The sequence below is a fragment of the Panthera tigris genome, chromosome A3 (genome assembly GCF_018350195.1).
Source record: "Panthera tigris isolate Pti1 chromosome A3, P.tigris_Pti1_mat1.1, whole genome shotgun sequence".
NCBI classification, from domain to species: domain Eukaryota; kingdom Metazoa; phylum Chordata; class Mammalia; order Carnivora; family Felidae; genus Panthera; species Panthera tigris.
Window position 1 is genome coordinate 72088290 of NC_056662.1, and position 25780 is coordinate 72114069.

General features: G+C 36.7%; 1 protein-coding gene across 3 annotated transcripts in view; it reads right to left on the reverse strand.

The window, feature by feature from the left end:
- Positions 1–25780, reverse strand: part of PSME4 (proteasome activator subunit 4) — a 98978-nt gene that overhangs the window by 2012 nt on the left and 71186 nt on the right. For all 3 annotated transcript variants that reach the window (XM_042981389.1, XM_042981386.1, XM_042981390.1), the window contains 15 exons: positions 25682–25763; positions 24322–24475; positions 23712–23781; positions 22575–22700; positions 21633–21785; positions 19863–19967; positions 18973–19064; positions 18078–18209; positions 17504–17712; positions 15526–15611; positions 6609–6737; positions 5777–5932; positions 3080–3242; positions 950–1083; positions 63–201 (listed from right to left, as the gene is read on the reverse strand). In XM_042981389.1, coding sequence (XP_042837323.1) covers positions 67–201; positions 950–1083; positions 3080–3242; positions 5777–5932; positions 6609–6737; positions 15526–15611; positions 17504–17712; positions 18078–18209; positions 18973–19064; positions 19863–19967; positions 21633–21785; positions 22575–22700; positions 23712–23781; positions 24322–24475; positions 25682–25763 — 1926 coding nt within the window. In that variant the 3' untranslated portion in view covers positions 63–66. The remainder of the gene's footprint in view (positions 1–62; positions 202–949; positions 1084–3079; positions 3243–5776; positions 5933–6608; positions 6738–15525; positions 15612–17503; positions 17713–18077; positions 18210–18972; positions 19065–19862; positions 19968–21632; positions 21786–22574; positions 22701–23711; positions 23782–24321; positions 24476–25681; positions 25764–25780) is intronic.

Consider the following 25780-nt stretch of genomic DNA (forward strand, 5'->3'; position numbering starts at 1 on the left):
CCAAACCAATGACATCTGCCTGGGGATGCCAGACTTCTTTAATCTCAATTTTGCTGACTCACCCTTCTATGCATAATAGCATGGTGACACGAGGAGATCGGTGAGAACAAGCAGCTGGTCATCTGTGAATTGCTGTTTGTGTTCTTGCCAGTTGTCATGGTGCGTCCTTCGGAAATTGGATAAGGTCTTTTTTACAGTCATCTGTAGAGTAGGCAACCCACACACATTTTATTTTAACCTCTGAAAAACTAGGATAACTAGTTTAGGATAGTTACGTGTTTAGGATAGATATGTGTTTAGTTATCCTAGTTAGTGTTTAGGATAACTAAGTAAAGATCCCTCTAGACTTCAGATCTCACACTTAACTGAGTGCTGCAAAACTAACAAGCCAAATGGAACTTGGCAAAGCCACCAAGCTCACTTCTTTAAAACTACGAGCTGCACTTTAGGACAAGCCCCTGGAACTTACACCGCATTATTAAACCAGTTTGAATATATACCTACATCTATTTACCAAGGTGAAAAGGACAAAGTCATTGACCTTTTCAGCTATTTAGGTACATAATTATTCATGAATACTACCATCACAATTTCCTGTTTAATATTAGCTCCTAGTTAGATACTTCCTAGGTATAAAATGTTAGTGAAGTATAAAGATTAACTACCCAGACAACATTGACAGTATTTTACTTCCACTGAACTGGGAGAGACAGAAGCTATAGTATTTTCCTTGCTACCAAAAGATCTCAAATATACACAAAAGCAAGGCCTCTGCAAGATTTTAATAATCACTGATGAGCAGGCTTAGCCCTGGCAGAGGTAGTAGCAGCAGCAGTTTTATCATAGCTGAAGGTCCAGAGTGAATGGGAAATTATCAGCATAATTGATTTCTTACAAAACATCACTGATATAATATGCATGCAAAGAAACTAACAAGAAAGAATTTTACCTCAATAGGCTGCGGATCATTTAGATGTGCACTGAGATTCATAAGGAGCTGGGGCATCCAGGTGGGAACATCATAAGGACTAGAAAGAACACACGCACCGAGTCCTAGCACCCCAGCATGACGTTTGACCAACTCTGCAAAAAAACCCACCAATGTATGTTCCAATATTTACAGGACTCTACTGCATGTGTTACAGTGAAATGAGGTTAGTTTTCAATTAAACTAGTGGTTTTCAGGATGCCTGGGCGGCTCAGTCGGTTAAGCATTTGACTTTGGCTCAGGTCATGATCTCTCGGCTAGTGAGTTTGAGCCCCGCGTTGGGCTGTCTGCTGTCAGCTTGGAGCCTGCTTCAGATCCTCTGTACCACCGCCCCCCCCACCCCGGCCACTCCCCTGCTTGTACACTCTCTCTCAAAAGTAAACATTAAAACACACACACACACACACACACACACACACACACACACACACACACACATGGCTCTCAGGTGTGCCTGGATGGCTCAGTCAGTTAAACATCCGACTTCCCCTCAGGTCATGATCTCATGAGATCAAGCCCTGCATGGGGCTCTGTGCGGACAGTGCAGAGCCTACTTGGGATTCTCTCTCTCTTTGCCCCTCCCCTACTCACACCCTCTCTCTCTCTCTCAAAATAAATAATTAAAAAATATAGGGGCGCCTGGGTGGCTCAGTCGGTTGAGCGGCTGACTTCGGCTCAGGTCATGATCTCGCGGTCCGTGAGTTCGAGCCCTGCGTCAGGCTCTGTGCTGACATCTCAGAGCCTGGCGCCTGTTTCAGATTCTGTGTCTCCCTCTCTCTGACCCTCCCCAATTCATGCTCGGTCTCTGTCTCAAAAATAAATAAATGTTAAAAAAAATTAAAAAAAAAATATACATATATAGTTCTCAAGCAAAGCCACTAGAACATACATTGGCATTTTATTGGAAATTGCTATTAGGTAACTATATGACATAATTAAGACTCTCCTGTAATCAGCACTTAGGAGCTTCACATTCCAAGCATGTCCTATAAATCTGATAAGCCTCCTACTTATTAAGAATCTTTCTATATATTTTTCATTCTTCCTGTGACTATGTAGGTAGCAGTCGCAATGTCAGATAGTTCTTTCTAACCATGGTTTTTTTAAAGATTTAATTTTTAAATAGTCTCTATACCCAACATGGAGCTTGAATTTACAACCCTGAGATCAAGAATCACATGCTCCACCGACCAAGCCAGCCAAGCGCCCCACAATCATGTTTAAATGTCTCTTTAAATGTGACATGGTAATCAGATCTGATTCTTAAACAGACTGTTTATCTTTATGCTCCGTTAGAGTAGAAACTTCTACTCTGAGAGGACTCTTCTTACCCTCCCAACAAATGGCTAGTAAAGTAGTGAATAGACCCCTTTCCAAATAAAAGCAAGGCTGTTTTTACTTTGTATTTTCTTAGTACATTTATACCTAAGCAATAAAATCTAAAAAATATTTTAGCCTCTCCAAAATAACTAATTCATGTAGGTGGGTAGATCTGATTAATTTAATAGTTGCATGCAGCGGTGTATAGGTTTCTTTGTTTTTATTATTATTATTATTTTTTTTTTTTGAGAGAGAGAGGATGAATCTTAAACAGGCTCCATAACCAGCACCAAGCCCAACTTGGGGCTTGATCTCACAATGGTGAGATGCCATCACGACCTGAGTCAAAATCAAGAGTCAGGCACTTTACCGACTGAACTACCCAGGCATCCTCAGGTCCCTTTGTACTTATCTCAATTTTTGCTTTTAAATTCCAGGTCTTGCCTTAATAGGCAAAGCTCATTAAAAGCAGGGACAACCTGGGGCGCCTGGGTGGCTCAATCAATTAAGCATCTGACTTCAGCTCAGGTCATGATCTTGCAGTTCATGAGTTTGAGTCCCGTGTCAGGGAGCCTGCTTCAGATTCTGTGTCTCTCTCTCTCTGCCCCTCCCCCACTTGTGCTCCCTCTCTCAAAAATAAACATTAAAAAAAAAAAAGCAGGGACAACTATTTCCGGTACCCAGGTACATACAAGTATTCAGTAAATATTTGTTGAGTAAGCCTGGTTAATTTCCCAAAGGATATGGGTATTTTTCTACCAGCACAGTTACCTGCAGAAGGAATTGTATCTCCTACAAAACCAGGGTCTCGCTTTCTTTTCTTCGGTAGTTTTGTTTTGCAAAGTTGCTCAAAATGAATCTGCATAGGACTGTCCATGGTCAGGAAATTACATTGTAACAGACCACTTAAGGTGGTAGCAGCCATTTCTCGAACCTGTAGAGATAATCACTTCTTTTAGAATTGAGATCCTAAATCAAGTGGAATGCTAGGGAGGGTGGTTGCGGGAACTGGGCTGGGGGCTTTCCCTGGCATTTGTATGCAAATTGTGTAAATACTCTCACATGCTATTTCTTAATGGAGACTTCATCAGATCCTCAAGGGGTCTGTGACCTCAAAACGGATGAGAGCATTAGGGTTGCAGAGAGTAACATACAAAATTAAATTTCTCCATAAAGCATTTTCCCATTGACCGACAGTTCTTATCAGGGCTATAACTGTAAAAGCAGTGCCAGAGCCTAACATTAAAACAAAGTTTTCCTGGAGTCCAGATCTCTAAAATCTACTGCTATTGTTTTCATTGGTAACAGAGATACAGGACAATTTCTGCAATGGGCATATATTGTAGCTACTTCTGTGCAATTTACTTCTTAGGAATCTCACAAGCTGATGTCAGACTACAAACATCATTTTCAGAAGTGCTAAATGCAGAGTGTATCATTTCAAAGTGGAATGGGAACTCAAGTTTTGTTGAAAACAAAAAAGCAGTAAAATGCTATCTTCTCAGATATATCACAAAATTCCTGCTAAATATTCATAAAGACAGGAAATAATGATTTGGAAAAAAAAAAACCTGAATATTTTGCTATTTATTGCTTCAAAAGGTTTTGTCTTAAATGTTTTAGTGTTGACAGTTTTTGCATACTTAACATTTTCATTACACTATTAAGTGAATTACATTATAAAATGTTTTGCTACTTCATATTCGGTTGCATTATTTCTTTTAATACCATGATTCATTTTTATATCCAACTATTGATTAGAATGCTTTCAACTTCTATTGTGCTAAAAAATATTCTTAATTTATGTATATAATTTTTTTCCATATTGTTATGTGTTTTCTTAAGTTGGACCCTAAAAATTGGGATTACTAAATTCCACTGTATGAACAATTTTACTGTGAATTTTGTGGCTATCAGCTGCTTTTCAAAGAGCCAGTGCTAACATACTATGACAGAAGACTAATGTGGAATACTCATTATATATCTTGACAACCTGTCATCATCATTACACATTCTTTTTTTAAAGTAGGCTCTACACCCAACATGGGGCTTGAACTCATGACCCTGAAATCGAGTCGCATGCTCTACTAAATGAGCCAGCCAGGCACCCCTAAAAGTTTTCCTTTAAATCAACAGTTTTCTTTAAACATTCCTCATTTATATTATTATAACGTTTTTTCAGTATTATGAGTAGCTGTCACTAATTATTACTGATACTCAATATTCTGTTTTAAAAAATATGACAGAGGTGCCCGGCTGGCTCAGTCAGTGGGTGGAAAACGCGACTCTTGATCTTGGGGCTGTGAGTCTGAGCCCCACACTGGGTTGAGAGATTACTTAAAAAAAAAAAAAAAAAAATCTTTAGGAAAAAAAAAGAAAGGTAGTTTTAATGAATGGCATGGTTATACTTATAGCAGCAGTTATGCTTAAGCCTACTACATGGAATATAAAAATAATTATGAAAATGTTCTACAAGATCCAGCCAAACAGTAAATGCAATTTAATGTGATTACTGTAATATTTAAAATTAGGAAATATTGATTTCAAGATTTCCACCTTTTCATTTCCATTCAAGTTACTAAAAAATACAAGTTAAAAAGTTATGGATAACTGTAAATATTTACATTGAAGTCTGTTGTGGTTGTCATAACCAACTGTGAGTATCTAAGGGACTAGACGATATTGGCTCCCAGAAAACAAGAAAGCTGTACTACAAAATGAATAGGCTCATTAGGGAGGCAGAAAAATTTCCATTCCTAATTTCCTACTGATATGATCAATTTTCAGTGCTCTCAAATAGAATATATAATTACTGGGAGTGTTCTACCATACAGAAAACCCATAAAGCCCATAAAATTAAAAAAGTACAAATTTCACAAAAATTTTAATGAATTTTCTTTACCTAAGGCCAATTTCAAAAGTTGTATCTTATTCCGTATTTACTACAACACGCTTTTCTTACATTTGGCTATTTTAACTAAGAGATTTATCTTTTTGTTCAAAATGTTAATGTAACCTCACCTCAAAAGCTACCTTTAATTTCTCTACCAAGAAAAATAAAAAGGGGCAACAATCCTATTTTAAGTCTACTGGATAATAGCATTTGTGTGTGGATTTTTATTCTCTTGAAATTGCCTTCATGTACATTCCTATTAGCTCTTAAGTTAGTAAGGAAAATATTATCACCTGCAATTTCACATATAAGAAAACTTTGGTTCAAAAATGTTCTCTGTCCACGTTCAAAGAGATGCCAGAACAAGTACATGCCCAATGTTTGTTTCCATTTGTACGACAGGAAGTCATGATTAGGGTATCAAAACCAATCACACAGAATATGTTAAAATGAAAGTTACTTTTAATAATTTACGCTTTAAGAAAATCAATCAGTGCATACTTATTAAAGAGGGGGTAGGGCATGATGCCTTCTTTAAAAGTATTACATTTGATTTGCTGTATCTCAAACTTTACCTCTAGTTGCTCATCCTCCAAAAGACTTATAACCAGCCACCTGATGTCTTTAACTGCATCTTCATTGTTAAGGAAAATAAAGAGGTTATAAAATACCATGGTCTGGAGGTAGGTCAGTACTGTGTATCTAGCATGCCAAGAACTGCTTCTTGCTGTCTGTAAATGAGAAGAAGTAGAAACAATGCAAACAGTGCTACCAAGAACAAAAATGACAGAAATTACACGCAAATAATATAATCTACTACAACTCTACTTTTACAAGTATAGTTAGAGCAAGCTCGTGTCCTATATCCTTCTAAATAAAAGGTTGCATAAACTATTTCAGGTAAAGTTAGTTATTTAGAATGGTTGAAAGTAAAGGGAAAGGAACACATTCAAAAGTCAACTCTTGAAGAAAATTATTTATAATTAATGCTCTGACTCCTCTAAGAGTTGCACATTATTATTATTATTATTATTATCATTATTTTTAACCAGAAACCGGGAAACACAAGTGAATAAAATAAAGGGGATATTGATGAAAGGGAATGACCACCCCCCTCACTCATAAGCACATTGTATCTGAGGTGCTTCAATAAGTAGTTCTTTGTGTATATAGAAAATCTGGGGGTTGAGTGATTGCCCCCAAGGTCACAGAAGTTGGTGGCAAAGGCAGGTACAGAATCTAGGTCTGTTTCTTTGGTCAATATATGTCTTCCCTCATACTAAAAGAAAATTCAAAATGAAAAACAAATTTCAGGTTTTATGTGCACTACAGTGGACTCTGTGAAATTCTTAGAATGATATACCAAGTTCTAACAAAATCATATAAATATTTGTTATACACTCTTACTTGTTTTAGCACCTTAAGTACCAAAGGCACTTGATGAGGGTAAAGCAACCCCTGAGACATTAGTGACAAACATAACTTTGCATCTCTTTTCAGTTCATCATAGCTATTGTCATTTTCCACTGGGGCAATCTAGAGAACAATAAAAAAGACAAACACGTAATTGAAAATAACAGCCAAGAAGTACAAAGGCATCCTTACATAAAAGAAATCACATTTTACTTTTAAAAGTAAACTTCTATGTAAATTTTCAGGTATATACAAAAACTAGGGAATAGTACAAGGAGTCTCCATAAAATCAATTACCTCTTCAACAATAACAAACTCACAGGTAACCCTCTCATTTTTGACAACATCCCCCAATTATCTGAAGCAAATCCCAGACATACTTCACCCACGAATATTTTATTATAGATCTCTAAAAGATAAAAGTTACTTATTAAAAACAAACCTGGAATGACATCACCCACTAAAATTCATTATAGTTAAAATATAAAGTGTACAGTAGTGTTCAAATTTCCCCCAATTATTTTGTACATGTGTTACTGCAACTGGCTGTTTGGAATCTGGTTCAATATAATGACCACACACTGCATTTGGTTCATGTGGCTCTTAAATGTAAAAGATTCTGTGAAAAATATGTATTTTAAAAAATCTCTAAATTCTCTCCATCCTCTTTTAAAAGTCCTTGCCTTTTCTCTTATTTTTTAAATGTTTATTTTTGAGGCGGGGTGGAGGGGCAGAGAAAGAGGGAGACACAGAACCCCAAGCAGGCTTTAGGCTCTGAGCTGTTAGCACAGAGACTGATGTGGGGCTCGAACTCAGGAACCACGAGATCATAACCTGACCTGAAGTTATATGTTTAAACGACTGAGCCACCCAGGTGCCCCCCCCCGCCCCGGTTTTAAAACAAAGTGGAGGAAGGCCTGGCTCCTTAGTTTTGTATTGTCCCCTATAAATGGCCTTCTCTGATTGCATCCCTGTGGTGGCATTCATTGGCTCCAGCATGATTTTTTTCAAGTTTAACTGTTTGAGTACAAAATAAATGGTGTGTACTTCCTTCACTTATGGTCAGTATTCTTTGTGATGAACCATTATAAAAAGGTTTGCAAAATGCTGACACTCATCTCTTCTTCATAAAGAAAAGCCTTCCCTCCTTCAGAATAATGTTTCCTTTCTATTCTCCAAATGCGAACAATGAATTTTTTTTAAATGTCATTATGAACTAATGAATTTCAACAAATTTAATGGTTTTAATCTTAGTGGTGTTCAAAATGGCTCCTGAGTCCTTTAACATAACTGTAACATCCTTGGTTTCTGCTATAAGATGAATGAGATCTATCCTGTACATTTCTGGTCCAAACCTGAAATCAGCTATTTCTCCAAGGAGCCCTGATTCTTCTAGTGGGAAATGATACCTAGAAACCATAATCTGGGCACTACGAGTAGTGATCACTACTAGGCTGATTAGTGGTTATGAATTTTTGTGGACATTGCTAGGAAATAAGCATATTTTCTAAAGAGAAACAGATCATGAGATCATACTGATGTTTTCAAATTTAGGATGACTGTGATATTACTAAACAGCTGTATTTTTATCTCTCTTGTCACTCATGCTAAAAATTTCAGTTCCTATTGCTAAAAAAGGAACAGGCTCAAAATGATGTCAATTGCCCCCAACCCTGCAAACCAAGACTTAACTGTAGTTTTCAGTTAAGTCACGCCCAGGAATATGACCATCACCCAGGTAATTTGGAATTACCTTATCAGTGACAGTAATAGTAAACTCCAAGACAGACCTCTGCCCCTCCCCTACAGAAAGATGACCTTGTTGGAAAGAGTCCTTTTTGTTTATGCACTTCCTTGTCCCATTCCCTTACAGCCTTTTAAAAAAACCTTCTATTTTGTAGAGTTCCTTGAAGCTCCTTTCTATTTGCTAAAGGGGTACTGTCCCCATTCATGATCACTGGACAAACAAACCCAGTAAGATCTTCAAATTTATTCTGTTGAATTTTTTTAACACTATTGACAATTATTATTTGCTCTTCATTAAATAACAAACATAATAGCTTCATTCCAATATTAGAGGATGCACTTCTCACAAGGCATGCATGACTTTTTTTAAGTTTATTTATTTTGAGAGAGAGTGAGAGAGCACGCAGAGCCTAATGCAGGACTGGATCTCATGAACCGTGAAATCATGACCTGAGCCATTATCAAGAGTCAGACGCTTAACTGACTGGAGCCACCCAGGCACCCTGATTTTCTGTTTTAAAAGTCACCACTCTGTGTATTTGTCCTTACAACCAGTTACATAGTGAGGTGAGATTCATTTCATTTTGCTTTTTGTAAAGGGAATTTTCATTTAATTTTGTTTTCTGATCATAAAAAGTATTTTTAAGTCTCCAAAGACAAATTGGTAAAATAAAGAACACTTAGGTAGCCTTCTTTGTCCCCAACCCTTAAATAAGTGTCCTCTAAAACAGCGTAAGTATATTTTCTTTTTTCAAAATTTATTTATTTTTGAGAAAAAGAGAGAGAGAGAGAGGGAGCGCGCACACGTGTGTGCATGGAGGAGGGGCCGAGAGGAGAGACAGGATCTGAAGGCTCCACACTGACAGCAGGGAGCTGGATGCAGGGCTTGAACTCACAAACTTGAGATCAGGACCTGAGCCAAAGTCAGACACTTAACCGACTGAATCACCCAGGCACCTCTCTTGTTTCTTCTGAAAGTATAGCTTTAATATGGGGAAAAAATTATTTTTCTCTAAAACACTAAGGAAATCAATTTAGGTGAAATATTCAAAGTTTAGTATTCCCAAATTTCTTTGCATACCCATAACAAATGGGAACTTAACCATGCCTTTACTTTAACTATCCTTATTTACCCAGCTTTAGCCAGGTTACTCTGAGCTCTCTTTTAGTCCTTGGGCCTGCTGAGTCCAGTTGTAGCAAGAATCCTGACAAGTCTGTTTTTAGAGAAGACCTCACCCTCTGTATGTGATCCAATTCCTGACCTCCACCTTTGGTATCTGATCGTCATGGGCTGCTTTTCAGCAAGAATCCTGTCAAGTCAGTTTAGCAGGAATCCCCTGCCCTTGACGTCTCCTCTTAGTATACTATCCACCGACACCTCCTCCCATTCGTGTTGTTGGCTAAATATCCGCAAGTGTCTGCTGTATTAGGCTTGGAGCCCAGTCTCTCTCCCCTACTCAGTCTTGACACCTATCGCAACAGACCTAAATAAAGTCTTCCTTATGATTTTAACAGGTATCAGAATAATTTTTCTTTAACAACTGAACCTCCAAGTACAGTATACTAATTCACCATGTTAATTTCCCTTAGCAGACTTTACTAAAACCAGCATATCAGATTCCATCTCAAATCAATCGAGAAAAGATAGATTATCTTGAAAAGTAAGCTGTACCTTTACATCAATATTTTATATAAAAGTAATCATATCAATTTTCTATCTTATACTGCAAATTTAAATTCAAAAGATAATACCATAAAAATAAGACAAGAGTTGTTTAAAAAAATAATCTTGGACTAGCAAACTTCAAAACATCATTAAAAATAAAGAAACTTAGAAAAATGGAACACCTTTATAACACAAAAGAAAACTGGCAAAATACAGATAGCTGGCAGAAATAAAAAGAGCCAATGTACAAGGAGGCAGTCTCACTAAAGAGGTACAGTGATTTTATTTTTAATTATTTATTTATTTAAAGTAGGATCCATGTCCAAAGTGGGGCTTGAAGTCACAACCCTGAGATTAAGAGCTGCATGCCAACCAGGCACCCCAAGAACAATAATTTTTATTTGACCATCAAAGATTTAAGAAACATCAGGGTTTGTGGGAAAGAGGTAAGACAGGCTCTTTGGAGGGCAGTATCCACTAAAATTACCAACGCAAACAGACCTTTTACACAGCAATTTCATACACAGCAATTATCCTACAAAAATACTCATATTTGCAAAAGACTATTATCACTGTTTTTTTAACAGCCAAAAGCTGGGAATAACCAGCGACCATCCACAGAAAACTGATTAAACGGTAATACAGTTGTCATTATAAAGAGAGGCAGTTATGTGAAAAGATGGTCCTTATCAATTTGCAGCTTGAACTAGTTCTAGTTTTTGTACAACAAACCCATACACACACCAACCAAACTGGTGTATGGTACAGGTGTGTTCACAAAGGTATAAAAAGATACACACCAAACAAATTCAGCGTAAAAATTATTACAAATACCCAACAGTACAAATCTCCAGGTCATGTAGATGGAGTTGTTTTCCTTTGTCATTTAACTCCTCCACAATAAAAATGAGGTGGTTTAGAGTTTGGTTAGTTGAACTGTAGTATAAAAAAGAAGATACTCATTTGCTGCCAGGCCTACCATTACCACCAGAAAAATTTAAGGTGACTCACTCACCTATTGAATCAGTACTCTCTCTTCCTACCATTCATGAAAAAAATTTGTTTTATGAATAAAATTAGGACATAATGTTCTCATGTTGCGAACAGATTAAAATGTTCTACTAAAACCAGTAAAATCCTGAAGTCCAATGGATAAACTTCACTATAAAGAATATCATGTTCCAAAGCAGCAAATTAACCATTATTAATTATCAGCATAGGATAACAATTCATTTGGAATAGACTACTTTTATATGCCAGTGAGATAAAAATCTCTTAGATATAATTTTTCAAGTTTTTATTTATTTAAGTAATCTCTACTCCCAATATGGGGTAGAACTCACAACCTTGAGATCAAGAGTCACATGCTCTTCTGACTGAACCAGGCAGGCACCCCCAAATCTCTTAGATATTTTACTTTGCAGGGATTTTCTCTATGAACAACATCCTGTTTGTGGAACGAAAACCTTTTCAGTTACAAATAAAGCCTCTAAGTTTGGAAGAGTACTCCCCCTCCAACACTTTTTTAAAAAAGTATTTATATATTTGTTTAAGTAACCTTTGTACCCACTATGGGGCTCAAACTCATGACCCCCAAGATCCAGAGTCACAGGCTCTACCAACTGAGCCAGGCCATCTCTGCAAGAGTACTTTCTTCTTAGTTCATCTCAAGAAACAACATCTACATTTCTTTATCAGCAACTGCTCTATAGGTAAGTTTGCCTGAATCATACCAACTCACTTCAACTTTAAAATTTTCAACTTTAATATTTTCTTAAAAGCATTATTTTTCTTTCTAGATATGACTTTTAAAAGAACACATGTGTACACTGTCTTAATGTTCTAACTACCATATGTGTAGTTATAGAAACACGAAGATTCAGACAACCTTAAAGTTTGCGAATGTTCATCTGGGACCGAAGGGGGTATGACATAGACTTATACACAGTATAAATTGGTTAAACGATTTCAATTTTCTGATTTTGAGAATGCACTGCAGTTTAAAAAAAATGTAACTACTAGAGAAAATTGAGTGAAGAGTATGTGAGACCTCTTTGAACTATCTTTGTAACTTCCTGTGCATCATTATTATTTTGAAATAAAAAGTTTGGGGAAAAATGTGCCCATGAAATTTAGGGGCTTTCTTCGGGTAATGCTAATTATTATCTTTTCCTTTCTGGTCACACTACAGAACAGACTGACATACAGTGATTTGGGTTTTCCTTAAGATACGAAGTAAGAAGGGTGTTTTATGGTCTATTTGTAGCATAAATATGTGCACTTCTTTGCCAATTTATTCATCCCTCCTGCTGATAACAACAGTTTGATTAACTTTGGAAAAGCATCCTTTTCTGTCATTCTGGTAGGTCTGTCAATCAAGGGATCATACAGCCTAGCCAAAGTGTAGCAAGAGACCCAAGCCCGGCCAATGAGACTTTTTCTGGACATCTGAAATCTTTTTTTTTTAATTTTTTTTTAAAATGTTTGTTTATTTTTGAAGGAGAGAGAGACAGAGTGTGAGGGGGGGAGGGGCAGAGAGAGAAGGAGACACAGAATCTGAAGCAGGCTCCAGGCTCCAAGCTGTCAGCACAGAGCCCGATGTGGGGCTCAAACTCACAAACCGTGAGATCATGACCTGAGCTGAAGTTGGACGCTCAACTGACTGAGCCACCTAGGTGCTCCTGGACATCTGAAATCTTGAAGAGAGAAATGCAAGGAGACAGCATCTTGAGGAGGCTGTTAAATTCTGTTACCTAGGTCCCCAGGTACTGAACTGCCTAGATATTTCTAAGTGATCTATTTTCTGACTGAGCCACCCAGTCACCCCAATGGCATATAACTTTGTACAACATCTGTAAATTTTTCTCTAAGTTTGGTATATGCAAAACTATTATTGTACAGTGGTGAGTTTTGATGAGCCCTTAGTGAAGTCTGAAATAAGATATATAATACATCCTCTCTTTCTCCCTGATTGTAGTCATCAGAACTCTTTATTATTCCAAACTAAAATGCGGTTAGGGGCGCCTGGGTGGCTTAGTCAGTTAAGCGTCTGACTTCAGCTCAGGTCATGATCTTACAGCTCTTAAGTTTGGTGAGTTCGTCTGAACTCACAACATTGGGGTCTGTGCTGACAGCTCAGAGCCTGGAGCCTGCTTTGGATTCTGTGTCTCCCTCTGGCTCTGTCCCTCCCTTGCTCTCTCTCTCTCACAAAAATAAATACTAAAAAAAATTAAAAATAAACAAAATAAAAAGCACTTAAAGACTATTAACAAAAATAATCTACAATAATTACAATATATACAAGTATCTGACACCGTGCTCTCTGCTTTACAGGCATTGTCTCATTTCATCCTTGCAACAACTCTGTGAGGGATATTGGTATTATCCCTCACTTTATATATAAGGAGTCAGTCTTACAAGTTCAGTAGCTTGTGCAAGATCACAAAATTGCACCTCTCACAAACAGGATTTTAAAGTAGGTCTCTTTTTTTAAGTCTAAAGCCAATGTTGTGTAAACTATTCATTCCTGTTTGAAAATCCTCCTCCTTTAACCTTTAGCGGTATGCAGACTCTTCAACTAGAATAGGCAAATAATAGAAACTTCCACTTTGATATAGATTTCAAGGTTTTTTGTTTTTTGAATTGCTACACAACTGTTTTTTGCGGGATGAGATATATAACACTTCATTTAGAATCTAAGAAGCATCTCAAGTATGTCCAAAACAGAATTTCTGATCTCATCTCCTACCATTTCTGAGTGCCTCCCACAGTTTAATAAGCAACAATGTGCTTTCAGACTCCTTTCTTTATCTTCACTCTACAAAGCTGATGTGCATGCAAACTGCTCATTTGTGTGTTATATAGTGTCTTTGTACCCCAGACCCCACTCACCATGATGACCTAAAGCAGATTTTCAATCTCAACATCTGAAGATGCAGGTGAAATGTTAGGCCTGTCACAAGCAATTCATACAATACAGCTTTCTGATGATTTCAGTTTTATAAATGTCACATGGATTCAAAATATCCTTCTATCAAACCTCACATACACCTCCATACTGATTTTTTTTTTTTTTTAATTCTACCCCTAACGTGGGGCTGAAACTCACAACCCTGAGATAAAGAGTAACATGCCCTTCCAAATGAGCCAGCCAGGCTCTGCTCTCCTTCCTCCCTCCCCGTTTCTTTTTCTTTCTTTCTTTCTTTCTTTCTTTCTTTCTTTCTTTCTTTCTTTCTTTCTCTTTCTTTCTTCCTTCCTTCCTTCCTTTCCTCTTTCTTTCTTTCTTCCTTCCTTCCTTTCTTTCTCTTTCTTTCTTTCTAAGTGAAAGAAAGGGGTAGAACTCCAGCTATCCCCAAATTCACTGCACATTACGCATGTAAGAACCTATGAGATCATGTTCTATATCCACTGCTTATGTGGCAGTGGAGAAAAGTTTAAGCACCACTGACTTAAAGAAAAACTCTTATGTACCCCAATGACTTACAAGTAACATGGACCTATATACACTAATAGCTACTGTCCATTCTTCTATCCCAAAAGATCCCAGAGGTGCTCATGGGCTTTAGGCCCTACACAGAATTCTTAGAAGTATTTTAGTGGTGAATCTTTTGAAAATTACTATGTAGAGCTCTATTTTTTGCAATTTCCCAAAGACAAAGTATACTGTGGCAAAACAGAAGTTTAGCATTATACTTGCTGAGAAACAGTAACAAGAACGTTCCGCTGAAATGGTAACTATATTGAACAGTAACTGTCAAGTAGTGGTGATGTCTGTCCCAACGGTTCCAAATGTGCAGTGATACCAGACTGTTTCCTAATCATATGTGACTGTGGACTACAACTGTGGCAGCCAATGTATCAATCTGCAACCTTAGTTTATTAGCTTCATCATCCGACTAGATAAGTAATTAGAACCACCTCAGGTTATACCTTTTGTCAATGTCATTATAGGATTACCAGAAACAAGTTACTTCTGGCAGATATTTGTTACAAGCTATTATAGTCCCATTGAACACTGTAAAATAAATACGATATACTGTGTGTAAAATATTTAATAAAACTTCAGATTATACACTAAATAAAAAAAATCAGAAATAGCTACATTCAAAAACTTCATTGTGTCTTTTTTTTTTTTTAATTTACGAATATTTTCCCAAACTATTACTTAGAAATTGGTTATCGGTAAAACAGTACTGTCTATGAACTCTTCACGTATCTGTCAAGATCCTAGGCTTACCAAATGCTAAAAAGATTATTTCAACAAGTATTAAACTACCATCACCTCATGATTTCCCTGCAACTATTCTACTTCTTAGAGATCCAACCAGCTCCTACAGTCTATAAAACTATAAGCCATCAGATGATAAATATAAAATATAAATTCCCGGTGAAGGTCAGAAGGGGATACATTCTTTTTTTTCCCCTCCTTTCCAAGTTGTTATTTAGATTCCAGTTAGTTAACAGAGGGTGATGCATTCTTAATTTCAGCCATAAACTTACCTTAAAAAACAAAGGTAGAAGTTGAAGTTGTTCTGTGACAGCTGTAGAGAAGGATCTTCCGGCACTAGCCATCAGCCATTTCAATACTATTTGAAAACACACACAGAATCAGTCTTTGCTATATAGTCAGAGAGCAAAAAGTAGAATAATATTGTAGTACTGGTGTCAGAGAGTCACTCTGATAACTCCGGTAACTAACTCTCAATACTAAGAAAGAGATCATCTACGTTACTTCATAAATTAGACACTCACTAATCAGCATGATGACAGGAACCACAATAACGGGTGTCAACCAACTAGGGTACCAAAGCCACTCTCAAAAAATGAATCAGCAAAATTATTAATAACCTACTAAGTAGCAACACCAACTACAAATTAAAACTAGCCTTCATTAATTTTCATGCAGTAAAAGTGATAACTAAGTTAGTTGTTTATACTTAAAATGCTTGAAAAAATTTTAAATATAAAAATAACAAGACACCTCCGATAACCAAGACAATTTTGAAAAAGAACAAAGTTAGAGGATTCACACTTCCAGATTTCAAAACTTACTAGTAACTACAGTATTCAAAATAGTGTGGCACTGACATAAGGACAGACATATAGACCAGTGGAATAAACTAGAGAGTCTAGAAGCCCTCACACATACGGCTAATTTTCACTAAGAGTGCCATATTCAATAAAGAAATGAGTCTTTTCAACAAATGGTGCCAGGAAACTGGGTACCCATCAACAAAAGAATAAAGTTGACCTTCACCTTACACCATATACAAAAATTAACTCAGAGTGGATTAAAGATCTAAATTTAAGAACTATAAGTACAAAACTCTTAAAAAAAACTTAAAGGAAAAACTTCATGACATTGGATTTGGCAATGATTTCTTGGATATGATACCAAAAACAAAGACAACAAAAGGGAAAATAGATAAATTAGACTTCATCAAAATTAAAAACTTTTGTACATCAAAGGATACTAATATTAGACAGTAAAAAGACAAACCACTGATTGAGAAAATATTTGCAAATCATATTATGAGATAAGGGGTTGATATCCAGAATATATAAAGATCTCCAACTCAATAACAAAATTAATAACCTAGTCCAAACATGAGCAAAGGACTTGAAGAGACATTTCTCCAAAGATTAAAAAAAAAAAGGGGGGGGGGGGAAATTAGCAAATAAAAAGATGTTTAACTACTGATCATTAGGGAAACACATCAAAACCACGGGGTTATCTTTTTCACACTCATCTGGATAGTTATAAGTCACAAAAACAGAAAACAAGTATTGGCATGAGCATGAAAAAAATGCAACCCTCTTGCAGTGCTTGCTGGTAGGAATAGAAAAAGGTGCAGCCAGAAGAAAAGAGCTTGGTTGCTCTTAAAAATTAAGTCAAACATAGAATTACCATATGGTCCAGCAATTCCACTTCCAATATCTCAAAGAATTTAAAACAGGGACTCAAAACAGATACCCATACAATACTGCTCACAGCAGCATTATTCACAGTAGCCAAAAGGCACAAATAGCCTACATGTCCCTCAACAGATAAATGGATAAATACTGAAAACACTATGCAAAGTTAAAAAAAAAACAGGCATAAAAGGACAAATATTGTATGATTCCACTTATATGAAGTACCTAGAATAGGCAAATTCAGAGACCGAGTGGAATGGTGGCTGCCAGGGCAACGGGAGGGTGGGAACAAGAATTTACAGATAGGAATATTGGGTGCAGAGCTTCAGTTCTGCAAGATGAAGTAATGGAAATGGACGAAGGCAATGGTTGTACAACAACGTGAATGTATTTGATGCCACCAAACTGTAAATTTTATATTATGTATGTTTTACCAAGGTAAAAATAAGGGGGACGACAAAAGGATGATCTAAATAAATGTCTGTTTTGTTCTGTCCCCCCCCCCCCCCCAGTTATAAATTGTCTGTTTTTAAGTGAGTTTCTATTAATTTTAGCCACTCACTAGTTTTCAAGAGTTTAATGCCTTGAGTCCGTTCATCTTCTTCACCAATTCCATTTTCTTCCATAACATGGTTCTGAATTTCTTCATCCACATCCATGAGGGGTTTCAGTTTGTCTAGAATTCTAGCAGTAAACTCAGGGACCCGAGGGGATGCTGTTGGCGCCGTGTTTGGCAAAGAAACATCTATCATAAATATGTAGGTCAGCACACTGTGAAATGAAATATGTACAATGAGAAGAAATCCCACATTATCAATAAAACTAAGGTTCAAAAGCAATGACCCAAGCAAAATAAATATTTGAATGATGACTCCTGTGAGAAAGTCTCTCGTGCTGTGCCTAGAATTTGGAGGCACTGAGAACCAGTCAAATGCTCACCTCTGGCTTATGAGCTCACTGCTGTCCTGTTTTACATGATGGCCTCCTGTCTAGTGTCCCAAACACAATATATAACACAACTTGAAGAAGAGTACCATGGAATTCAATATAACATAACCAGTACTATGAGACGCTAAAATTTAATTTAAAAAAAGAACTCAAGAAGTATACCATACCACAGAGAAAATAATACCTACCTCCCTATTCTTTCCCTAACATTTTTGTAAACCTGGGTGAGTTTGGGTTCCAAGTACTTCAGTAGTCTGTGCAATAGCTCCGGCACTCTCCACTCTTGCTGGGCAAGGCCACCTTGCAGCACATAGAGTCGACTAGAATTAAAGCACAGGACAGTCGTGTTAGAGCCTGTCCCTGCCTTTCCATATGACAGTATAGATTAATGGAGTCTAGACCCTACTTCAAATTGTTTCATTTTCTTACCTAATAAATAATAAAATGGACAATTCAAAACAGCACCTTTATGAAGATTTTATTACTTTTACTGCATCATTTTCTCTGTATTCTCATTTCATCTCCACTACTACATAATCAAAAGAAATACTGACTTGAGAATATGAATTGATTTCTAAGCATCAGAATATTCCCCATTAAATAGTAATAGCAACAAATTGTTATTCTTGTTAACAAGATTACCTAGATTTCCTTCTCTAGTCTACTAATTTTTTCCAGCTCCTTATATCCCACACCAAGAATACTTTTCCTTGAAAGGATTACTCTGTTCTTTCCTAATAAGAAAGAGTGAAAAAGGAGAGGATGTGATGAAGAAGTTAGTGTTGTCATGGCATAAAAAAGCGGCCCCAAAAGAAAAGATCTGACAGCGGAGATGGCTGAATCTAAATTTTGTTTGAATTGCTCAGGTTGCCTCCATTTCTACTTCTTCCCAGCTGGAGAAATAACTCTACTTAGTGTCATAAGTTGTACTGAACTGGATCATTCATCTCTCACAAGAAAACAGTTACATCATCTAGCCTTTAGGAGTATAGACAGTTCACTTCCATTTACACATCAAGAGCAAAGCTGTTATCTTTTGTTGCAAAATCTTTTGTTAACCTTGTAAGTTTTCTTTTTATTTACCATGCATCTACAAAGGATCCTCCTTCACCACTCAATGGTGATTCCAACAGTAGCTCAAAGAGCCAATGAAGTTTCCGGGGATCTCTGCTTTCCTGTGTTGAAAACATAAAATAACAATAAAAAGAGGGGTCCTACAATTTTCTATATATACCAGATCCTGTTAGTTTAAAAAATTTTCTTTTTAAGTTTATTTATTTGAGAGAGAGAGAGAGCGAGCGAGCGAGCATGTACATGAGCAGGGAAAGGGCAGAAAGAGAGAATCCCAAGCAGGCCCTATACTGTCAGCACGGAGCCTGACGCAGGGTTCAAACCCACGAACTGTGAGATCATGACCTAAGCTGAAACCAGTAGGTGGATGCTTAACCACTGAGCCTCCCAGGTGCCCCTGGATCCTGTTATTTTAGCAGTATTATAAATAAATACAAGTATGAGGGGAGGAAATCAAACTAAAACTCATAGGTTAGTCAAATCCAAATATAGCTCATGTTAGAAAGACTAATAGTAAGAAAACTGTTCTTAGCTAAATGGATTGTCTTTAAATCAAAGTTTACAAGCTAGGGACATATTTAGTGTGGAAAGTAACATCTATATAACCTTGTATCATCTGGCTTTTACTATATGTAAGTCACATTTCCAGATATATGATACAATTTGCCATTTAATCTAAGAATGCATTACCATGACAAAGAAGATGTAATTAATAATCACTTAAGAATTATCACTCAAGGTTTATTTGAAAGGCTAAACAGCCATCTTCAATTATGTTAGATGACAAAAACATGAAGAAAAATTTCAAGACTCAGGAGATATAATGAGATTTCACAGGTTTTAAGAAAGGGCATGAAATAGTTTGAATAGATCAGTTAGACACAATAAGAAGCAGAACTTACACAGGATGTCGCTATACAAGTTCCCCAGTCATTGTAAGTTTCTACTGTAATGTTGGACAGTGCTGTTCTAAGCAGAGGGCAAAGAAGCTCCCAAAGCTTCTCCACCTACTCAAAACGAAATACATGGAGAAAAGTTAATGACATACTCAGAACATTTCTTTTCAACCATCTTTCCCTACCTAGAAATACACACAGACACATGATCTGATACTTATTTAAATTATTTCTTAGAACACCCATAATCCAGGAAAAGTAACTTCACCATGTTATCATCATAAATACCCATGTATAAAAGTGAACTATTCAGAAAAGAGGAGACACCTTTTATGGTTCCTTACAATATCTCATACTACTGAAAAGCTTCCTTTTAAAAATCTTGAGTAACATAGTACACTGGACTGAAACAAAACCTCTTTTTTCTAAGTTTCGTATACTTATCGAGGTCACTTGATTAAGTCCTAATATGAGAAGCAACGACTTTTTAATACAATTCAGTATTAGCCTGAAGTATAATCTTCAAGTTCCAAGTTTTAGATTACTATAAAAAGCCTTTTAAAAGTGCTCTTATACAGAGACTGCAAATACATGTGTATAGATGCTTCTCACAGGTTACTGAGAATACAAATCACCTTGAGATCTTGATAAAATGCAGATTCTGATTCATTAGATCAAGGTGAGACCTGAGATCCTACTTTTCTAACAAGCTCCAGAGTGATGCCCATGCTGCAGGTCCAGGGACTGCACTTTAGTCAAAAGGACCTACACAGGACAAATGGGGAGGGAGGGAAAAGCTGTACCGTGAACAACTAATAAAGAAAGGAGATGTGCTCTGGAAAAGAGGTAACTACAAAATGACAGAGACAGGATGACAAGGATATGTATGACATGTTTAAATAAAACTGTTCCATGATATGTGAACAAGAAAAAGGCAATATTACAAATTCCAAAAAGTATGCGTAATTAAGTCTGCCAAAACCAGCAGCTGCGTCTCTTCCTTGAGGAAATGGTGGCCTGCCTTGTATTTTGGCATTCTGGATATTTTCAATCTAGTCCATCTTGCTAAGAAACTAACCTTAGGGTAGGTGTATAAAACTAAATCTATCAATTAAAAAGAGGGATACTTAAAAAAAGGATGTCAGACTCAGACTGTAAGACTAAATGAGTGATGCAGATGAGCAAGAAGGCTAAGAGAAAGGATTTTTTAAAAAAATGTTTATTTATTACTCTTGAGAGAGAGGAAGTATGTGTGCGCGAATGTGCACTCGCAAGCCAGGGAGAGGCAGAGAGAGAAGGAGAGAATCTGAAGCAGACTCCACGCTCTCAGTGCAGAGCCCAATGTGGGCCTGGATCCAACAACCCTGGGATCATGACCTGAGCTGAAATCAAGTTGGACACTTAACTGACTGAGCTGCCCAGGAGCCCCTAAGAGAAAGGAATTAATGAGAAGCTAGAGAACGCCTCATAAGGGGAGAAGCCCATGCCCGGCACACATGACGCAATGCAATAACATAGGACCAGTATCAGGATCTTCCCATTTTTCAAGAGTAATTGAAATCTTTATTTAGGGTTCTTCCCCTAGTGATGGCAAATAATTCAAATTCCAAAAGATAATGAATGTTGCCCTTACACCACTAGTTTGTGATCTATACTCAAAAGCAATATGGAATTTGAACGCTTCATATTTTCAGTATTAATATTTACTGTGTTGGGAACTGCTACATAAGTGGGTATTACAGCTTTAACAGGGAATGTGCTGCACAAATACATCACCTTTTCAAATGTCCAATGCTTAGAACCTCTGATTAAACCAGCTATAATTTCTGCAACACATCGCTGGGTGCTTTCATGTGAATCTGCAACCAAACGTTCTAAATGGGGCTTCAGAATTGGCAGAAACGCATCATCAAAATTTCTGAATATGCCCTATAAAAACAACAACAACAAAAAGTTCTTCAGTGTTCAAATGACTCCATTATAATGATAATATACTTGTGTTTATTTACATTACTACTGTGGTTATAAAACCCCAAGTGTTCTTCCCTTTAGAAATGCTTTAACAATCGCTTCTCAGCCTTTTGGCTAACATCAAGTGTAGAAATGCTTTACCAATGTCTATAAATTAAAATAAAAACTGTTACTTTACATACCGCATTAAAATATAATGAATGAAATCAAAATCACTAATTTTTCTGACCTTAAAAGTATCACACACCTCAAAAAACTCAAATGAACATCAAATGCATATAGTCTTGTGGGTTTCTCCTTAGGCTGCTAATTACAAATATTAGAGATAAATATTAAAGGCTTTTCTTAAAAACTCCTAGACTTTAAGCTAAGATCACTATGACTGGGGTAACTTCCAGAGCCATTTAAAAAAATTTTTTTTAATATTTATTTATTTTTGAGACAGAGAGAGACAGAGCATGAACGGGGGAGGGGCAGAGAGAGAGGGAGACACAGAATCGGAAGCAGGCTCCAGGCTCTGGGCCATCAGCCCAGAGCCTGACGCGGGGCTCGAACTCACGGACCGCGAGATCGTGACCTGAGCTGAAGTCGGACGCTCAACCGACTGAGCCACCCAGGCGCCCCTTCCAGAGCCATTTTAGATGAAGACGGCAGATGGCCAAACTCAATTGTGACTTTAAAACTTATGAACCAACAAACTGATAGTCACTAAGCTTTATGAAGAAGGATATTAAATAACACATTTACCTTAAAGAGGCAAAAACGGCGAGGATTAAACTTATCTTTTCCTTTTCTGTCTTCTAAAGATAGAAAAGTAATTAACTGTTCAACAAATTTAGGATCAGAAAAATGATCAAATATAATCTGTTCAGCCTATAAAGTTAAAAAAAAAAAAAAAAACAACATTCAGGGTTTAAGATCTATTTAAAAACAGGATTCTGAAACATCAAAATTCAATTGTAAAGTTTTAATTATCAACAGTAGGCTGTTATTTTTGTTGTAAAGAGTTTTTACTTCTCATAGAGGCTTTCTACAACCAAAATAATATCATCAGCTAGAAATGCTAAATCCGTAATAGTTTACTTTTCCTTCAGACCTTCAAGTTTGAATTCCATAATCAGGCTGCTTGTGAAATGAAGACAGAGCTATTGTGCCTTCTGGTGTATAATTTAGGAAAACCCCCCAAACTATAAACCAGACCCCAACAAATTATTTCCATTATATATAAAACATCACAAGTTAAAAGGTAAACTTTGTTGAATTATAAAATAAAAGCTAGGGGCACCTGCCTGGCTCAGTCAGTAAAGCCTGGGACTCTTGATCTCAGGATCATGAGTTCAAACCTCACATTAAACACAGTGCTTACTTAAAAAAAAAAAAAAAAAAAAAAAAGCTACATCATTAACTTACTTGAGAAACACATTAACTTACAAGTCTTTAACCAACTTTCAAAATGGTGGAGAAATAAGCTTTATGAAAACAAAGGGGTTTCAACTTAAATCTGCAAACATCTAATTACTGAGTATCCAGCATTTATATGCAATAAAAAATTAAAAGCCAAACAAATAAACAAAAACCCACCTAAAAACCAGGCATTATCTTTGCCCTCAAGAAGCTTCTTACCACACAGAACTGATACAAGCAACATGCAGATAACTATATAAAGCAGTACCCAGGTAAACTGGGGTAGTAACACGAGAGTAACCTTAAATACAAAGACTTTTGTCAATAGGCCCTAACAGAATGGGGAGTACATGTTTATCAGTGTTTACCTAGTGATATCCTGAAATACACTGAACTCAGTTTGAAAACAAATCAGAAGCCCAAAGTAAGATTCATGTGAACTGGGTAAGTGTTTACACACAGTAAAAATGGAATGCTTACCTCTGTCAAATCTTCCCTGCTTCTACCCAGCTTAGGCTGCTCTTCCACACCAGCATAAACAACCATATTCCTACACAGTAAGAGTTGATTTTGTAATACATATCGAAAAAATAGTAGAGCTTCATAGAGAGCATTAGAAGGCACTTTTAATGAACTCTAAATCAGATGCTAAGTTTGGGGGTATAAGTACATCGCTAACAATCTTGGCCTTAAAAATCTATCTGGTCACTGTGTGACATTAAGTCCTTGGAGCCAACAATAAGAATAAGTATTTCTCTGGGCTGGTTCAGGCATATGTAATAGTGATTGGTAAGAATATAATTTAGAGCAGCTATTAACAACTCCTTAGATGCATAAGGGTGGGACTAAGAAGGCTAAGAGTTTCAGTGGAAAGATAAAGAAAAAGGCAGGACTGAGGCATACATAGCATTAGTAGGAGCAAAAGAAAAAGAAGAAGGAAGAAGAAAAAAGAAAGAGATTGTGTGTTTTTGGTGGCATGTACCTCTACCTGCTTTAAGTGCCTCTGAATCTCTCCAAACATCCAAAATGATAAAACAAATTATATCCTAGACAAGCTGTTTAACGATGTACATGGCAAGCTGCCACTTACTGCGGCCAGGTGTAGTATCCCCAGTGAGTTTTTTCCACAAAGCAGCTTGACTCCCATTCTTTTTTGGTTCTCGGTATACTTTTGCTATCATAATGCAACCAATGATTATCAGGCCTATCACCAGCAAGAATTTGGGTAGGTTTAGAATATCCACCTTAAGAAAGAGACAATTACATCTGATAAACTTAAAAATAAAATAAAATGAATAAAAATGCATGCAACAATGATTCTCAACTTTTAATCAATACTACTAGTGTGACTCTGTCTTCATAACAAGATTATCAAACTTCGCTCAAGGCAAGACCACATATATAGGAGGCATTACCCATTAATGGGATAATTATGGGGGGGGGGGGTAGAGGATTAAGTACGATACATACTTCAGCCCTTTTACCAAAATTTAAAGGATTAATTTTGTTAAAACCTTTTAGATTTGAATTATTTTCACGCTTAAAGAGCTCAAAGAATCCCCATATATTCTTCACCCAGATGCCCCAAATTGTAACATTTTACCATGTGTAGTTTGACATTCTTTCTATACATGCACATTTTTTGGACCCATTAAATATTCATTTACTATGGGACCTACAAACATGTGTCAAATGAGGATAAAACAAGATTAGTAGTAGGGAGTGTAATGAAAGTCTTTCCCACGTTTAGTAAACACCACTTTACAGTGTTCCCCCAAAAAGATGGTGGTGCATAAATACACTCCCCTCCCAAAGATGGGGTGGGAGAGGACTAAAGACAGCTGTCCGAATGTCACAGAAGCTCTCAGGGATAGAAAAAATGTGGTAGCCAGAGGAGTAGAAATGACATCTTTCTTTCTAAAACCAAGTTAATTCATTATTTTTTCTGCGCACCATTCTCATTAGATTACTATTCAGAAAATCTGATAATATAGTAAGGAATAAAGAAAAAAATTAACCTTGCCTCTAATCCTACCACCCACAGAGAAACACTTAACATAGTGATACATTAATGATAATGGTATTTGGTAATTAATGTTATTTTAAGTCTGTGAAACACAGTTTGATAAATAACTAGTATAACTGCCTGGTTGGTTAGATAAATAAGTAGATAACATGTTTGTGGACAGTATGCAAAAGGTACATATTATTATGAAGATATAGAGTCCATCTATTTTTTTAAGGTGTATTTATTTCTTTTTGTAGTAATCTTTACACCCAAGGTGGGGCTCGAACTCATAACCCCAAGATCAAGAGTCACATGTTCTTCCTACTGAGGCAGCCAGGTGCCCCAGAATCCATCTTTTTTTTTTTTTTTTTTTTTAAAGCTTATTTATTTATTTTGAGAGAGAGAGAGAGACAGCATATTAATTACATTTGGTAGTACTTACCCATTTCATAAGGATTGATGGTCAGCTTTTTGTGGGTTCTTTTGAGCTGCTTAAGAATACCAGCCACAGCTGAGATTGCCATCTAGAAAAGAAACAGGT